This window comes from Macaca fascicularis, chromosome 4, assembly GCF_037993035.2.
Source record: "Macaca fascicularis isolate 582-1 chromosome 4, T2T-MFA8v1.1".
Classification (NCBI taxonomy): domain Eukaryota; kingdom Metazoa; phylum Chordata; class Mammalia; order Primates; family Cercopithecidae; genus Macaca; species Macaca fascicularis.
Genome location: NC_088378.1, coordinates 133,087,142 through 133,103,811, shown reverse-complemented (window position 1 = coordinate 133,103,811; position 16,670 = coordinate 133,087,142). Strand labels below are relative to the sequence as shown.

The following is a 16,670-nucleotide window of genomic DNA, read 5'->3' as shown; positions in this document are numbered from 1 at the left end:
CTATATTTCTTCTTCCTTTCACATTTATACTTCTCAAATTAAAGTCTCACAACCTGGTTCCCTATACTCTACTGAAACTTCACTTAATAAGATTACTAATGGCCTTCTTATTGCCAGATTCAATAACTATTTTAGGCTCATTCTGTTTGTTCTGCAGCCTCTGACACTGCTATGTGCTCTGTTTGCAAATGCTTCTTTGACGTCCGTCTGGGTCTTCTCCCAGTTGTTTGGCTGCTTTGTCACATTCTTTCAAACCAGATGTTCTTCAATGAGTAAGTCCAGCGCTTCCCATTCCCTCTCTTGGAGATCTTGATGCTTCCCATGGCTTCAAATATTAGCTCTAAGGAGGTGACCATATATCTAACTCCAGTCCTGACTTCTCAGTTTCAGTCCTTCTTGAGTTTCAGCCATTCATTTCCAATACCGGTCAGGGATTTCCAATTGGCCTTTCAATCTAACAATGTCTGAGAAGTCTGATATTCCACCCACAGACAGCTCCTTATTCTGATTTTCCCTCTGTAGTGAAGGATACCAACTGTGGGGAGACTGCATACTAGGCAGGAGAAATCTGCTCAAAAAAAGAGAGTCAGGGCCGGGCACAGTGGTTCATGCCTATAATTCCAGCACTTTGGGAAGCCAAGGTGGGTGGATCACCTGAGCTCAGGAGTTCGAGACCAGCCTGGCCAACATGGTGAAACACTGTCTCTACTAAAAATACAAAAATTAGCCAGGCGTGGTGGCACGTGCCTGTAATCCCAGCTACTCGGGAGGCTGAGGAAGGAGAATCGCCTGAACCCGGGAGATGGAGGTTGCTGCGAGTTGAGATTGCACCACTGTACTCCAGTCTAGGTGACGGAGTGGGACTTCATCTCATTAAAACAAAATAAAGGCAGGCAAAATCCTTTGAATTTTCCATGATGACGCCTCTTGCAGACACCTCTTCTTCTCCACTTTTACTGTACCATCCCAGTCTAGTCCTGTGCTATAACATCCTAACTGGTCACCCTGCCACCACTCACCACCCGTCTCCACCAATCTGGCAATCTATCTTATATTAAAATTAAAATACTGCTTGTAGTATACCACTTACAAAGATCAAATCCAAACTCCAGAGAGTCTGGACTTTCAGGAGTTTGAAGTCTCTGAGAGTTGGGCCAAAGCCTACTACCCTTGTGCCTTGCCTTCAAACCCTCATATTTCAGAGAGCTCTGTCCCAACCAAATCAATCCACTCAGTGCCCTCTACACACCTTGTAGTTTCCCTGCCTTGCATGAACAGATCTCTTTCCTCCTCTAAGATTATCCAAATGCCATCTGCCCTTCAAATATCTGCTTAATCCCACCATAAGTTCTTCCAACAACATTTTAGCCTACAATATTTTTTTCATTATCATTAGCAGGCACTTTACAGATAGTAGTTAACTTTATTTAAATCTCACAGTAATGCTCTAAGTTAGGTACTGTTATCTATATTTAACAGATGGGGAAACAGAGGCACAGAAAAGCTAAGCAACTGCTCAGACATATTGCTAATGAATGGCAGATACACGGTTCACACCCAGGCAGTGTGGTTCCAAAGTCTGTGCTCTTAAACCTCTGTGTTCTGCTGCTTATATGGAATCCTTTGGTATTTTTGACTATGCTGTTCGTTTGTCAATAAGCTGCTTTGAGATATCTCTTCAGTTATTAGGTTACAAGACACACTTATGTCTTTTCTCCCCAACTAGACAAATTTCTTAGACAGCAGAGGGTGAACATTTAATTATTTTGATTTTTCCACAGTTACTAATCACTATCAATAAATATTAATTTATAAATTAAATACAAAATATAAGAAAGTGACAGAAATAAGAGTAACTAGCCAAGATTTTAAAATCTGAGAGGTGACTTCAAACAATTTTTAAGTATATAGAAGGTTTAATTAAAGGAAAGCTGGTTTTTAGCTGACTTTCCATTTCCAAATGATAGAACAATAACAGGAAAAAACTAATGATTATATATTATGAAATGTAAGATATACTGAAAAGTTTTTCTCTTCCTTAGAATTCCTAAGAAGTTAAAAAAAAGTCCAGAAAAAATTGAGTAGTCTTGCCTGAAAGTAGAGAAATGGATTAGTATTAGAACAGCAAGCACGTAGCAAGAATTAAATCAATGTTTATTTAATAAATGAATGAGCTACCTTGACCACAAAATTATCTAAGCTGTCTCTTATAGAATATGATTTTAATGCAGAACTGCAGTCCAGTAAGTCCAACATTATGAGTCTTCTGAAAAATGTACACAATGACTAAATAACATAGGGTTATTTAGTTCTATCCTTTTAGAAACTGGTTTTAGTTTTGCCATAGCTGATACTCATTTTGGCAATATTTAAGTAACAAATTTAGTCACTTCTTGAAGCCATCCTTGCTTGATAAACATGATAAAATTAACCCACAAAGAGTTTTGAACTCTGCCCTCTAGCTAAGTTTTTCAAGACTCACAATGGAGTCAACAGAGATCAGAATAATCCATTCCCTCCTTTTGTCCTTCCTTCCTCCCTTCATCTCTCTGTATCTGGAGTAGGTGGTAGTGTCAAACAAAGGAAAGTCAGCAAAATCTGGCTAGCTGGTTAGTGTCTGGGTGATCAGGCCCTTTGAGATGACTCACCCTTAGTAAAATTCATTTAAGACTGACATAGGCACTAGAATGGTTTATTAATTTAATATTTTGTCATACGGGGGATGTCATGATGGCATGATCAGCACTGATATGGTTTGGCTGTGTCCCCACCCAAACCTCATCTTGAATTGTAAGCCCCACGTGTCGAGGGAGAAAGTTAATTGGATCACAGGGGTAGTTTCCCCCATGCTGTCCTCATGATAGTGAATGAACTCTCACGAGATCTGCTATCTCTCCTGCAACCTTGTAAAGAAGGTGCCTACTTCCCCTTCTGCCATGATTGTAAGTTTCCTGAGGCCTCCTAGCTATGTGGAACTATGAGTCAATTAAACCTCTGTCCTGTATAAATTACCCAGTCTTGGGTAGTATCTTTACAGCATGTGAAAATGGACTAATACAGTTAATTGGTACCCAGGTAGTGGGTTACTGCTATAAAGATACAGAAAATGTGGAAGCCACTTTGGAACTGGGTAACGGGCAGAGACTGGAACAATTTGGAGGGCTCAGAAGAAGACAGGAAGGTGAAGTTTGGAACTTCCAAGAGACTTGTTGAATGGTTTTGACCAAAATGCTGATAGTGATACGGACAATAAAGTACAGGCTGAGGTGGTCTCAGATGGAAATGAGGAACTTACTGGGAAATGGAGTAAAGGTCACTCTTGCTATGCTTTAGCAAAGAGACTGGCAGCACTGTGCCCCTGCTTTAGAAATCTGCTGAACTTTGAAGTTGAGGGAGATGATTTCTTATGGAGGAAGAAATTTCTAAGCAGCAAAGCATTCAAGATAAGGACTGGCTGCTTCTACTCATGTATGCTCATATGTGTGAACAAAAAGATTATCTGAAACTGGAACTAATATTTAAGAGGGAAGAAGAGTATAAAAGTTTGGAAAATTTGCAGCCTGGCCATGTAGTAGAAAAGAAAAACCCATTTTCTGGGGAGATATAAAAGCTGGCTGCAGAAATTTGCATAAGTAAAGAAGAGCAAATGTTAATAGCCAAAACAATGGGGAAAATGCCTCCAAGGCATTTCAGAGACCTTCACAGCAAACCTCCCGTCACAGACCTGGAGACCCAGGAGAGAAGAATGGTTTTGTGAGCCAGGCCCAGGGCCCTGCTGCTCTATGCAGCCTTGGGACACAGTGCCCTGTATCGCACCTGCTTCAGCTCCAGCCATAGTTAAAAGTGGCCATGGTACAGCTTGGGCTGTTGCCTCAGAGGATGCAAGCTACAAACACCGGTGGCCTCTAAGAGGTATTAAGCCTGTGGGTGTGCAGAAGGCAAGAGTTGACGCTTGGGAGCCTGCACCTAGATTTCAGAGGATGTATGGAAACATCTGGATGTCCAGGTAGAAGTCTGCTGCAGGGGCAGAGCCCTCGTGGAGAACCTGTACTAGGGCAATGTGGAAGGGAAATGGGGGGTTGGACCCCCCCACACGGAGTCCCCACTGGGACACTACCTAGTGGAGCTTTGAGAAGAGGGCCACTGTCCTCCAGACCCCGGCACGGTAGATCCACTGACAGCTTGCACTGTGCACCTGGAAAAGCCACAGGTACTGGACGCCAGCTCACAAAGGAGCTGTCCAAGGCTGTGGGAGCACACCCCTTGCATCAGCATGCCCCAGATGAGAGACATGGAGTTAAATATCATTTCAGAGCTTTAAGATTTAATGACTGCCCTGCTAGATTTTGGACTTGCATGAGGCCTGTGGCCCCTTTGTTTTGGCCAATTTCTCCCATTTGGAATGGGTGTATTTACCCAATGCCTGTATCCCCATTGTATCTAGGAATTAACTAACATGGTTTTGATTTTATAGGCTCATGGACAGAAGGGGTTTGCCTTGTCTCAGATGAGACTTTGGACTATGGACTATGGACTTTTCAGTTAATGCTGAAATGAGTTAAGACTTTGGGGGACTGATGACAAGGCATGACTGGTTTTGAAATGTGAAAAGATGGCTGGGCACAGTGGCTCACACCTGTAATCCTAGCATTTTGGGAGTCCAGGCAGATGGATCATCTGAGGTCAGGAGTTTGAGACCAGCCTAGCCAACATGGTGAAACCCCATCTCTACTAAAAACACAAAAAAACAGCTGGGTGTGGTGGCATGTGCCTGTAATCCCAGCTACCTGGGAGGCTGAGGTGGGAGAATTGCTGGAACCCAGGAGGTAGAGGTTGCAGTAAGCCAAGATTGCACCACTGTACTCCAGAGCGAGACTCTGTCTCAAAAAAAAAAAAAAAAAAAGAGAGAGAGATATGATTTGGGGGCGCTGGGGCAGAATGATATGACTTGGCTCTGTGTCCTCACCAAAATCTCGTTTCTCATTGTAACCCCCACGTGTCAAGGGAAGAAACTGTAATCCCCACATGTCGAGGGAGAGAGGTGATTGGATCACAGGGGCAGTATCCCCCATGCTGTTCTCATGATAGTGAGTGAGTTCTCACGAGAGCTGATCGTTTTATAAAGCAGTTTTCCCTGCTCTTGCTCACTCTCTCTCCTGCAACCTTGTGAAGAAGGTGCCTGCTTCCCCTTCTGTCATGACTGTATGTTTCCTGAGGCCTCCCCAGTCATGCAGAACTATGAGTCAATTAAATCTCTGTCCTTTATAAATTACCCAGTCTTGGGTAGTATCTTTACAGCAGTGTGAAAAGGGACTAATACAAGCACATTCTGCATTGTAGTTAAACCACATCAATATAAGTCAGAATCATAATCAGAAACTAATTTCCTAGGAAAGGAAAGACTGTTTCACCATGATTCCCACTTTTTTTTAATCATGAGAAATCACTCTCATGAAAATCAGAAATAGGGAGGTAGAATAAGATAGCTGAATAGAAGTCTCCGGTGATCATCCCTCCAGCAAGAACACCAAATTTAACAACTATCCACATAAAAAAGCACCTTCATAAGAATGAAAAGTCAGGTAAGTGATCATAATACCTTGTTTTATAATAATATTATATTAAGGAAAGAGGCACTGAAGAGGGTAGGAAAGACAATCTTGAATCACCTACAACATCCCTCCCCCATTCCCCAATAGTGGCCATGTAGCACAAAGAGAGAAACTGTGCACTTGGAGGGAGGCAGAATGTAGTGACTGTGGGACTTTGCATTGGAACTCAGTGGAATTCTGTCACAGTGGAAAGCGGCACTGGGCAGAACTCAGTTGGCACCTACCAGAGGGAGCATTTAAACCAGCCCTAGTCAGAGTGAAATTGCCCACCCCAGGGCTCAGAAGATGAGTCCTGGCAAGCCCTGCCACCACATGCTAAAGTGTTCTGGGGCCTTCAATGAACTGGAAAGGCAATCTAGACCACAAGGATTGAAATTTCTATGCAAGTCCTGGGGCTGTGCTGGGCTCGAACCCAGTGGACCTGGAGGGCACGTGACCCAGTGATACACAAGCCAGGGTGGCCATGGGAGAGATTGCAACACCCCTCCCCCAATCCCAAGCAGCATAGCTCACAGCTCTGGGAGAAACTTCTTCCCTCTGTTTGAGGAGAGGAGAGGAGAAGGAAGAGTATTTTGTCTTGTAACGTGGATACCAGCTCAGCCACAGTAGAATATAGCACCAGACAGAATCCTGAGGCCCCCATTCCAGGTGCTAGCTCCCAGATGACACTTCTAAACACATCTTGGGCAGAAAGGAACTGCTGCCTTTAAGGCAAGGACCCAGTCCTGGCAGAATTCATTACCTGCTGACTAAAGAGCTCCTGGGCCCTGAATAATCAACAGGAACAGCCAGGTAAGCAGTACTCATTGTGGGCCTTGGGTAAGACTAAGAGCTGTGCTGCCTTCAGCTGTGAGACCCACCACATTCCCAGCTGTGGTGGCTACAGGAAGAGATCCTTTCTGCCTAAGATAAAGAGAGAGAAGAGCAAATGGGACATTGTCTTGCAGCTTGGGTGCCAAGTTGGCCACAGTTGGATAGAGCACCAAGTGGGCTCCTGGAGTCCCCAGTTCTAGGCCTTGACTCCTGGGTGGCATTTCTGGACCTGTGCTGGGCCTGAAGGGAGCCCACTGCTCTGAAGGAAGAGACTCAGGACTGGCAGCATTCACCACAAGCTGACTGACAAGCCCTTGGGCCTTGAATGAACATCAGCCATAGCCAGGCAGTGGTCACTGTGGGCAAGACCCACTGCTAAGCTGGCTTCAGGTCTGAATTAACAGCCTGTATCACCCCTCCTCCAGTTCCAGGTATCTCAGCACAGAGAGACTCCATTTGTTTGGGGTAAAGAAAAGAAGAGTCTCTGCCTAGTAATCCAGGAAATTCTCCTGGATATTACCCAAGACCACCAGGGTGGTACCTCTACGAGTCTGCAAGACCCACAGTGTTACTGAGCTTGGGGTGATCCTAAAGCAGATATAGCTGCAGTGACCAAAGACTTAGATCCCTTTGACTGCCTGGGAAGCCTTCCCAAGAAGGACAAACAAGCCCAAACTGCAAAAGACTACAATAAATACCTAATTTCAGTGTCCAGACTTTGATGAATACCCACAAGCATTAAGACTATCCAGGAAAACACTACCTCACAAAACAAACTAAATAAGGCACCACAGATCATTCCTGGAGAGACAGAAATAAGTGACCTTTCAGAAAGAGAATTCAAAATGGCTGTTTTGAGGAAGCTCAACGAAATCCAAGATAAAACAGCAGGAATTCAGAATTCTACCAGATAAATTTAATGAAGAGACTGAAATAAAAAAGAATCAAGCAGAAATTATGGAGTTGAAAAGTACAACTGACATACTGAAGAAAGGATCAGAGTCTCTTAACAGCAGAACTGATCAAGCAGAAGAATTAAGTGAGCTTGAAAACTGGCTATTTGAAAGTATACAATCAAAGGAAACAAACAAGAAAATAATTCAAAAAGAATGAAGCACACCTACAAGATCTAGAAAACAGCCTCAAAAGGGAAAATCTAAGAGTTACAAGCTTTAAGGGGTGGGGGTAGAAAATTTATTCAAAGGGATAATAACTGAACTTTCCAAACCTACAGAAAGATATCAATATTCAAGTACAAGAAGGTTACAGAACACCAAGCAGATTCAACCCAAAGAAGACTACCTGAACACATTTAATAATCAAACTTCCAAAGGTCAAGGATAAAGAAAGAAACAACATACAAAGGAGTTCCAATAGGTCTGGCAGAAGACTTCTCAGAAGAAACCTCACAGGCCAGGAGAGAGTGGCATGACATATTTAAAGTACTGAAGGAGAAAAACTTTTATCCTAAAATAGTATACTCAGCAAAAATATTCAAACATGAAGGAGAAATAAAGACATTCCTAGAAAATAAAAGCTGAGGGATTTCATCAACACCAGACATTTCCTGCAGGAAATGCTAAAGAAAGTTCTTCAATCTGAAAGAAAAGGATGTTAATGAGCAATAAGAAATCACCTGAAGGTAAAAAACTCACTGATAGAGAGTACACAGAAAAAATGGAATACTGTAACACTGTAATTGTGGTATGTAAACTACTTACATCTTGAGTAGAAAGACTAAAAGATGAACTGATCAAAAATAGAAACTACAACAACTTTTGAAGACAGTATAAGAAGATATAAAAACAGCAAAAAGTTAAAAAAAAGCAGGGAGGTAAAGTTGAAGTGTAGAGTTTTTATTAGTTTTCTCTATGTTTGTATATTAGCTTGTTTATGCAATCACTATTAAGTTGTCATCAGTTTAAAATACTGGGTTATATTATTTTCAAGCTTCATGATAACCTTAAATCAAAAAACCTACAACAGGGAGAGGCAAGGAGAAGGCAGAGCAAGATGGCTGAATAAAAGGCTCCACTGATCACCCCTACTCCTGCTCCTGCAAGGACACCAATTTAACAATTATCTACACAGAAAAAGCACTTTCATAAGAACCAAAACTCAGGTGAGCACTCACAGTACCCGGGTTTAACTTCATATCCCTGAAAGAGGTACTAAAGAGGACAGGACGAAGTCTTGAATTGCCAACACTACCCCCTTCCCATCCTGTGGCAGTGGCCACAAGATGCAGAGAAGGAATCTGTGCACTTAGGAGAGGGAGAGCAGCAGTTGCAAGGCACTGCATTGAACTCATTGGTGCCCTGTCATAGCAGAAAGCAAAACTAGGCTGAACTCAGCTGATGCCCACAACAGCAGGAGCATTTAGACCAGCCCTAGCCAGAGGGGAATTGCCAATCCCAGCAGTCAGAACTTGAGTTTCAGCAAGTCTCCCCAATGTGGGCTAAAGTTCTGTGGGATCCTAAATAAACATGAAAGGCAGTCTAGGCCACAAGAGACTATACTCGTAGGTGAGTTCTAGGGCTGAACTGGGCTCAGAGCTGAGAGACTGAGGGGACAAGTGACCTACTGAGACACCAGCTAAGGGGGGTGTTTTCGCCATCTCTTCCCCAACCACAGGCTGCTCAGCTCCCTGCAAAGAGACCCCTTTCTTCCACTTGAAGTGAGGAAAGGGCACCATAAAGAGGACTTTGTCTTACATCTTGGATACCAGCTTAGCCACAGTAGGATAGGGTACCAGTCAGAGTCCTCAGGCCCCTTTTCCAGGCCCTAGCTCTCAGATGACACGTCTAGATGTACCCTGGCCAAAAAGGTAACCTGCTGCCTTGAAGGGAAGAGCCCAGTCCTCGAAGGATCCATCATCTGCTGACTAAAGAGCCCTTGAACCCTGAATAACCAACAGCAATACCCAGGAGGTATGCCATGGGCCTTGGGTGAGACTCAGCATATCCCCAGCTGTGGTGGCTACAGGGAGAGACTCCTTCTGCTTGAGAAAAGTGAAAGGAAAAGTAAGGGGGACTTTATCTTGCACTTATGTACCACCTTGGCCACAGGCGAGTAGAGCACCAAGTGGGCACCTTCACTAAAAGGAAGACAGGAATGAAGAGAACACAGAACAACCAGAAAACAAATAACAAAATGGCAGGAGTAAGTAATTACTTACCAATGATAATACTGAATGTAAATGGACTAAACTCTCTAATCAAAAGACAAAGAATGGTTGAATGGATTAAATAATAATAATAATAATAATAAAACCAAGACCCAACGATCTGTTACCTACAAGAGACACACTTCACCTATAAAGATACACATAGACTAAAAATAAAAAGATGGAAAAAGACATTCCATGCTAATAGAAACCAAAAAGAACAGGAGTAGCTATACTTATATCAGACAAAATAGATTTCAAGACAAAAACTATAAGAAGACACAAAGAGGTCACTATATATGATAAAGGGGTCAATTTAGTAAGAGGGTATAACAATTATATATGCACCCAACACTGGAGCACCCAGATATATAAAGCAAATATTAAAGCTAAAGAGAGAGATGCTAATAGAATAATAGCTGGAGATTTCAACACCCCACATCCAACACTGAACAGATCTTCCAAACAGAAAATCAACAAAGAAATGTCAGGCTCAATCTGCACTTATAGACCAAATGACCTAATACTTACAGAAAATTCCATCCAGTGGCTGCAGAATACACATTCTTTTCCTCAGTATGTGGAAGCTTATCAAGGATAGACCATATGTTAGGTCACAAATGAGTCTTAAAACATTCAAAAAATAAAAATAATATCAAGCATCTTTTCTGATCACAATGGAATAAAACAAATCAGTAACAAAAGGAATTCTGAAAACTATACAAAAACATGAAAATTAAACAATATGCTCTGAATGACCAGTGAGTCAATGAAGAAATTAAAAAGGAAATTGAAAAATTTCTTCGAACAAATGATAATGAAAACACAACATACCAAAACCTATGGGATCCAATGAAAGCAGCAGTAGGAGGAAAGTTTATAGCTATAAGTGCCTACATCAAAAAAGAAAAACTTCAAATAAACAACCTAATGATGCATCTTAAAGAATTTAAAAAGAGCAAATCAAACCAAAAATGAGTAAAAGAAAATAAATAATAAAGATCATAGCAGAAATAAATGAAATTGAAACAAACCAATTGGAAAGACTGATGAAACAAAGAGTTGGTTTTTCAAAAAGATAAAATTGACAGACCTTTAACCTAACTAAGAAAGAAAGAGAGAAGATAAAAAAAAAAAATCAGAGATGAAAAATGAGACTTTACAACTAATACTGCAGAAATTCAAAGGATCATTAGAGGCTGCTATGAGGATCTATATGCCAATAAATTGGAAAACCTAGAAGAAATGCATCATTCCCTAGACACATAAAACCTACCAAGACTGAACCATGAAGAAATCCAAAACTTAAACAGACCAGTAATAAGTAATGCAATCTAAGCCATTAAAAATTCTCCCAGCAAAGAAAAGCCTGGGACCCGATGGCTTCGCTGCTGAATTCTACCAAACATTTAAATAAAAACTGATACAAATTCTACTCAAACTATTCCCAAAAAAAAGAAGAGGGAATACATCCAAACTCATTCTACAAGGCCAGTATTACCCTGATACCAAAACCAGACAAAGACACATCAAAAAAAGAAAACTACAGGTCAATACCCCTGATGAACACTGATGCAAAAATATACAACAAAATACTAGCAAAAGGAATTGAACAACACATTAAAAAGTTCACTCATCATGACTGGAATTTATTCCAGGGATGCAAGGATAGTTCAGCATATGCAAATAAATCAATGTGATACATCACATCAACAGAATGAGGACAAAAACTATATGATCACTTCAATTGATGCTGAAAAAGCATTTGATAAAATTCAACTCCCTTCATGAGAAAAACCCTTGAGAAACTGGGTACAGAAGGAACATACGTCAATATAATAAAAGACATATAAGGCAGACCTACAGCTAGTATTGTACTGAATGGATAGAAACTGAAACCATTTCTTCTAAGATCTGGAATGTGACAAGGATGCCCACTTTCACCACTGTTATTCAATGTAATAGTGGAAGCCCAGGCCAGAGCAATCAGACAACAGAAAGAAATAAAGAGCATCCGATTTGGAAATGAAGAAGTCAAATTATCCTCGTTTGAAGAGGGTATGATCTTATATTTGGAAAAATCTAAAGACTCCATCAAAAAACTATTAGAACTGATCAATTCAGTAAACTTGAAAGATAGAAAATCAACATACAAAAATCGGTTGTATTTCTATACATCAATGGCAAACAATCTGAAAAAGAAATCAAGAAAGCAATCCTATTTACAACAAGTACACATAAAATTAAATACCTAAGAATTAAGTTAACCAAGGAAGTGAAAGATCTCTACAATGAAAACTATAAAACATTGATCCAAGAAATTGAAGAGGACACAAAAAAATGGAAAGACATTTCATGTTCATGGACTAGAAGAATCAATATAGTTAAAATGTCCATATTACCCAAAGCAAACTACAGATGCAATGCAATCACTATCAAAATACCAATGACATTTTTGACAGAAAATAGAAATAACAATCCTAAAGTTTATATGGAACCATAAAAGACCCAGAGGAGCCAAAACTATCCTAAGCAAAGAGGACAAAACTGAAGGGAATCACATTACCTGACTTCAAATTAAATGACAAAGCTAAAGTAACCAAAACAGCATGTTACTGGCATTAAAAAACAGATACATAGACCAGTGGAACAGAATTAAGAATCCAGAACAAATCCACACACCTACAGTGAACTAATTTTCAACAAAGGTGCCAAAAACATACACTGGAAAAAGGACAATATCTTCAATAAATGGTGCTGGGAAAACTGGATATCCATTTGCAGAAAAATGAAACTCTGTCCACATCAAAAACCAAATCAAAATGGATTAAAGACTTAAATCTACTATCTCAAACTATGAAACTACTAAAACAAAACACCGAGGAAACTCTCCAGGACATGGGAAGGGGCAAAGATTTCTTTAGTAATACTCCAAAAGCACAGGCAAGCAAAGCAAAAATGGATAAATGGGATCACATCAAGTTGAAAAGTTTCTGCACAGCAAAAGAAACAATCAACGAAGTGAAGAAACAACTCGTATAATAGGTGAAAAATCTGCAAACTATCCATCTGACAAGCAATTAATAACTAGAATAAATAAGGAGCTCAAACAACTCTATAAGAAAAAAATCTAATAATCCACTGAATAGACATGTCTCAAAAGAAGACATACAAATGGCAAACAGGAATATGGAAAGGTGCTCAACATCACTGATCATCAGAGAAATGCCAATCAAAACTTAAATGAGGTATCATCTCATCCCAGTTAAAATGGCTTTTATCCAAAAGACAGGCAATAATAAATGCTGTCAAGGATGTGGAGAAAAGGGAACCCTCGTACACTGCTGGTGGAAATATACATTAGTACAAATCATGATGGAGAACAGTTGGGAGGTTCCTCAGAAAACTAAACATAAAACTAGCATATGATTCAGCAATCCCACTGCTAGGTATATACCCAAAAGAAAGGAAATCAGTATATCGGAGCGCTATCTGCACTCCCATATTTACTATAGCACTATTCACAATAGCTGAGATTTGGAAGCAACCTAAGAGTCCATCAACCAACGAATGGATAAAGAAAATGAGGTACACAGTGGAGTAATATTCAGCCATAGAAAGAATAAGATCCTATCATTTGCGCAACATGGATGAGGTTATTATGTTAAGTGAAATAAGCCAGATACAGAAAGACAAACTTCACACGTGCTCACTTATTTGTGAGGCTAAAAAAATGAAAACAATTGAACTCATGGAGATAGAAAGTAGAATAATGGTTACCAGAGGCTGAGAAGAGTGCCGGGGGTGGAGGAAAGTGGGGATGCTTAATGGATACAAAAATCTAGTTAGATAGAATGAATAAGATCTAGTGTTTGACAGCACAATAGGGTGACTACAGTCAACAATAATGTATTACACATTTTAAAATAGCTAAAAGAGTATCACTGAATTGTTTGTAACACAGAGAAAAGAACAAATGCTTGAGATGATTAATATCCCATTTACCCTGATGTGATTATTACACACTGTACACCTGTATCAAATATCTTATGTAACTCAGAAATATAAACATCTACTATGCACCCACAAAATTAAAGATGATTTTTTTTAAAATCGGAAATACTTGTAGACTGTAGAATTGTTGCACTGTTCTGTGTATAGAGAATTATATAGGAATTATGGGGGTACTTGATAAGTCTCTACTCCAAAAAACAGAGTTAAATGTTCCAAATGAACAAAGGCATCAGACTACAATAGCCACACTCTTAACCTTGGAAACAACCACACCCCTATAAAGTGCTTTGATATACTCTTCCAGAATCTATCTCAGTTTGAATTTCCTTTTATTATCTTCCACAAATGGCCAGCAGGACTTCTGATGGACGTATTTCTGTGGATATGTAAATATACACAAATTATCAAAGACTCCTGCAGGGCAGGAAATAATTCTATCAATTTCTGCAGATTTTCCAGATCTAACGTATCTGGTTAATCTTCCACTTTAACACAAGGGCAAGCGTATCTCTTTAATTTTTATTTATTTTTGAGAGGTGAGAATGGGGAGTTAGAGAAAGTGCTTCATTTTGGCTCCAAGGTATTGACAATATGACATGGAATTTTATGCTATGCACAAAGAAAACATTAGATAAAAGACTGAGTGGAAGACCTTTAAAACTTGTCCTCCCTTCTACGGCAAATTTTAGCTGGCACATGGCTACTGAACTTAAGACTACACTTTCCATTCTCCTTTGCCAGTAGGTGTAGCCAATAGCTAAGTTCTCGCCAAAGGAAGCGAGTGGTAGTGATGTATAACACTTTCAAGCCTTGGCCTTAATACATTGGGCATACTCTCCTCTGCTATCACAGAGTCCACCAAAGGAACCATGGAAGTCACCCATGCAGGACGGCAGAGCCACCTTGCCAGCCTGAGTACCGTGAGGTCATAAGAAAGAGCCTGCCTGTCAGCCCTGGACTGTTAAGTGAGAGAAAAATAACCTTCTACTTTTATCAATGTCATTGGGTCTCTTTGATGCAATTGTTTAATCTGTACCCTTACTAACAGTTATTGATAAAATTAAACATCAGACCCACATGTTAGAATCCAAAACCACTCTTTGCAAATTTGTAGTACTGAAGTACTAATTTGTCAGAAAGAATATCTCAGTATAAATCTATTCCTACACACTTGATGCCTAGGAATTCATTAGTTTTTTTAAGATAAAAAAGTAATGGTTAAGTCCATAGTGTTAAACCCAAGAGACAGAATTGCAAATTACTTTGGGGAAATTAAGGGGTTTCTGAGAAACACATGCATTGTCAACACTAATAATAAAAGGCAAATGGAGTGGGAGGAGTGGGAGAAATGATAAAGTATGCATTGTGATTTTAATTCTGCAATCCAAGTACATCCTGGGAGTGACAGACGTTATCTACATAGTACTTTAACATTCTTATATATAAGCAGGAGCAATTTCTTTTAACGTTTCCTATATATAAGCAGAAGTAATTTCAATACCCCCAAATTATTATCTAGATTAATTTTTCATCAAAATTTACCTTAGCAAACAGTCCTTTGTCTACCTTTTATCCCCTCCAAAAGAGACACCCAGCCTGGGCGCAGTGGTGCAATCATAGCTCACCGTAACCTCAAATACTTGGGCTCAAGCCATCCTCCCACCTTAGTCTCCAGAGTAGCTGGGCCTACAGGCATGTGCCACCATATCTAACCAGTTGTTTCTTTTTTTTCTTTTCTTTCTTTTTTTTTTTTTTTTTTTTTTTGAGACAGAGTCTCGCTCTGTAGCCAAGACTAGAGTGCAGTGGTGCAATCTCAGCTCACTGCAACCTCTGCCTCCCAGGCTCATGTGATCCCTACACCCCAGCCTCTTGAGTAGCTGGGACTACAGGCACACACCACCACATCCAGCTAATTTTGGCACATGGGGTGGGAGGGGTTGTTGTTGTTTTTGAGACAGGGTCTTGCCCATGTTGTCCAGAATGGTCTCAAACTCCTGAGCTCAAGTGATTTACCAACCTCAGCCTCCCAAAGTGCTGGGATTACAGCAAACCTAACTAATTTTTAAGTTTTTTTGTAGAGATAGAATCTCGCTATGTTGCCTGGGCTGGTCTCAAACTCCTGGCCTCAAGCAATCCTCCTGTCTTGGCCTCCCAAAGCACTGGGATTACAGGCATGAGCCACTGCACCCAGACCTGTTTACCAAATTTTTAATAACATTTCCCATATTCAATGTCAACAATGAATGTGACATTAATTAATGACTGTATCTTAGTTCAACCCAATAATACCAACTTCAGCCTTATTAAGTATATTTATTCCTCTAACGAAATGAACCTGGGGTTAACACTAATTTCAAATATGGGTAGGTGTTCAGTAAAGAATCTGAGACTCTGGTGTGTAAATTCAAATAGGATAGACGGCTGATGTTATAAGTATTTATAACCAAAAGACCACTGTTGTGCTCAAGAATTATATTGTGCCACAGACAACTTTTGATATTAACCAAAGGTAGAAGCACAGATGATCAAAAATAACTTGCAAACCACTACTAGTTGGCTTTGAACAGTTTATTAATTTTTAAAAGCGATTTATTTCATCACATTTTCTCAGAAGAATATGAAAAATAAACTAAGTTCCTTGGGTACAAGCCAAATGATGAAAGGAAAACTAGTAGTTAAACCAATTCAATATGGGTATAAAAGCCCACCACAAATAAAATAGAAAGTAAACCAACTGTGAGAGATAAATGAGATTTGACTACAGGTGTTAAAAATAAGATATTTTAAAACATGATTCTGTGTTAGGCTTGATACGGAATTACGCTCATAGACGTGCAACTAAAGAAAAATTGTGCTCTATTAGAGTTCACAGGCTAAGAGAAACAAATATTTCTAGAAACTTTTAGGTGGTTGGATTGCCGATCTTAAAGGCTTCTCACAGGGCACGGATGCTGATGTTCTTAGCGCTTTTTCCTTAAAAATCAAGGTTCTTTATCAATACCTAAAATGAATGGGACATGTGAATCATAAGCACTTCTATATGTATTCCAAATTTTAAAATGGGG

General features: G+C 40.0%; 1 protein-coding gene across 13 annotated transcripts in view; it reads right to left on the bottom strand.

The window, feature by feature from the left end:
- Window positions 1–16,670, bottom strand: part of BTBD9 (BTB domain containing 9) — a 506,404-nt gene that overhangs the window by 390,004 nt on the left and 99,730 nt on the right. The window contains exon 7 of one of the 13 annotated variants that reach the window (XM_074038167.1): window positions 16,159–16,606. The exons of the other annotated variants lie outside the window; for them this stretch is intronic. Coding sequence (XP_073894268.1) covers window positions 16,600–16,606 — 7 coding nt within the window. The 3' untranslated portion in view covers window positions 16,159–16,599. Of the gene's footprint in view, window positions 1–16,158; window positions 16,607–16,670 lie in introns of those variants that run through there. 13 annotated transcript variants of the gene reach the window in all.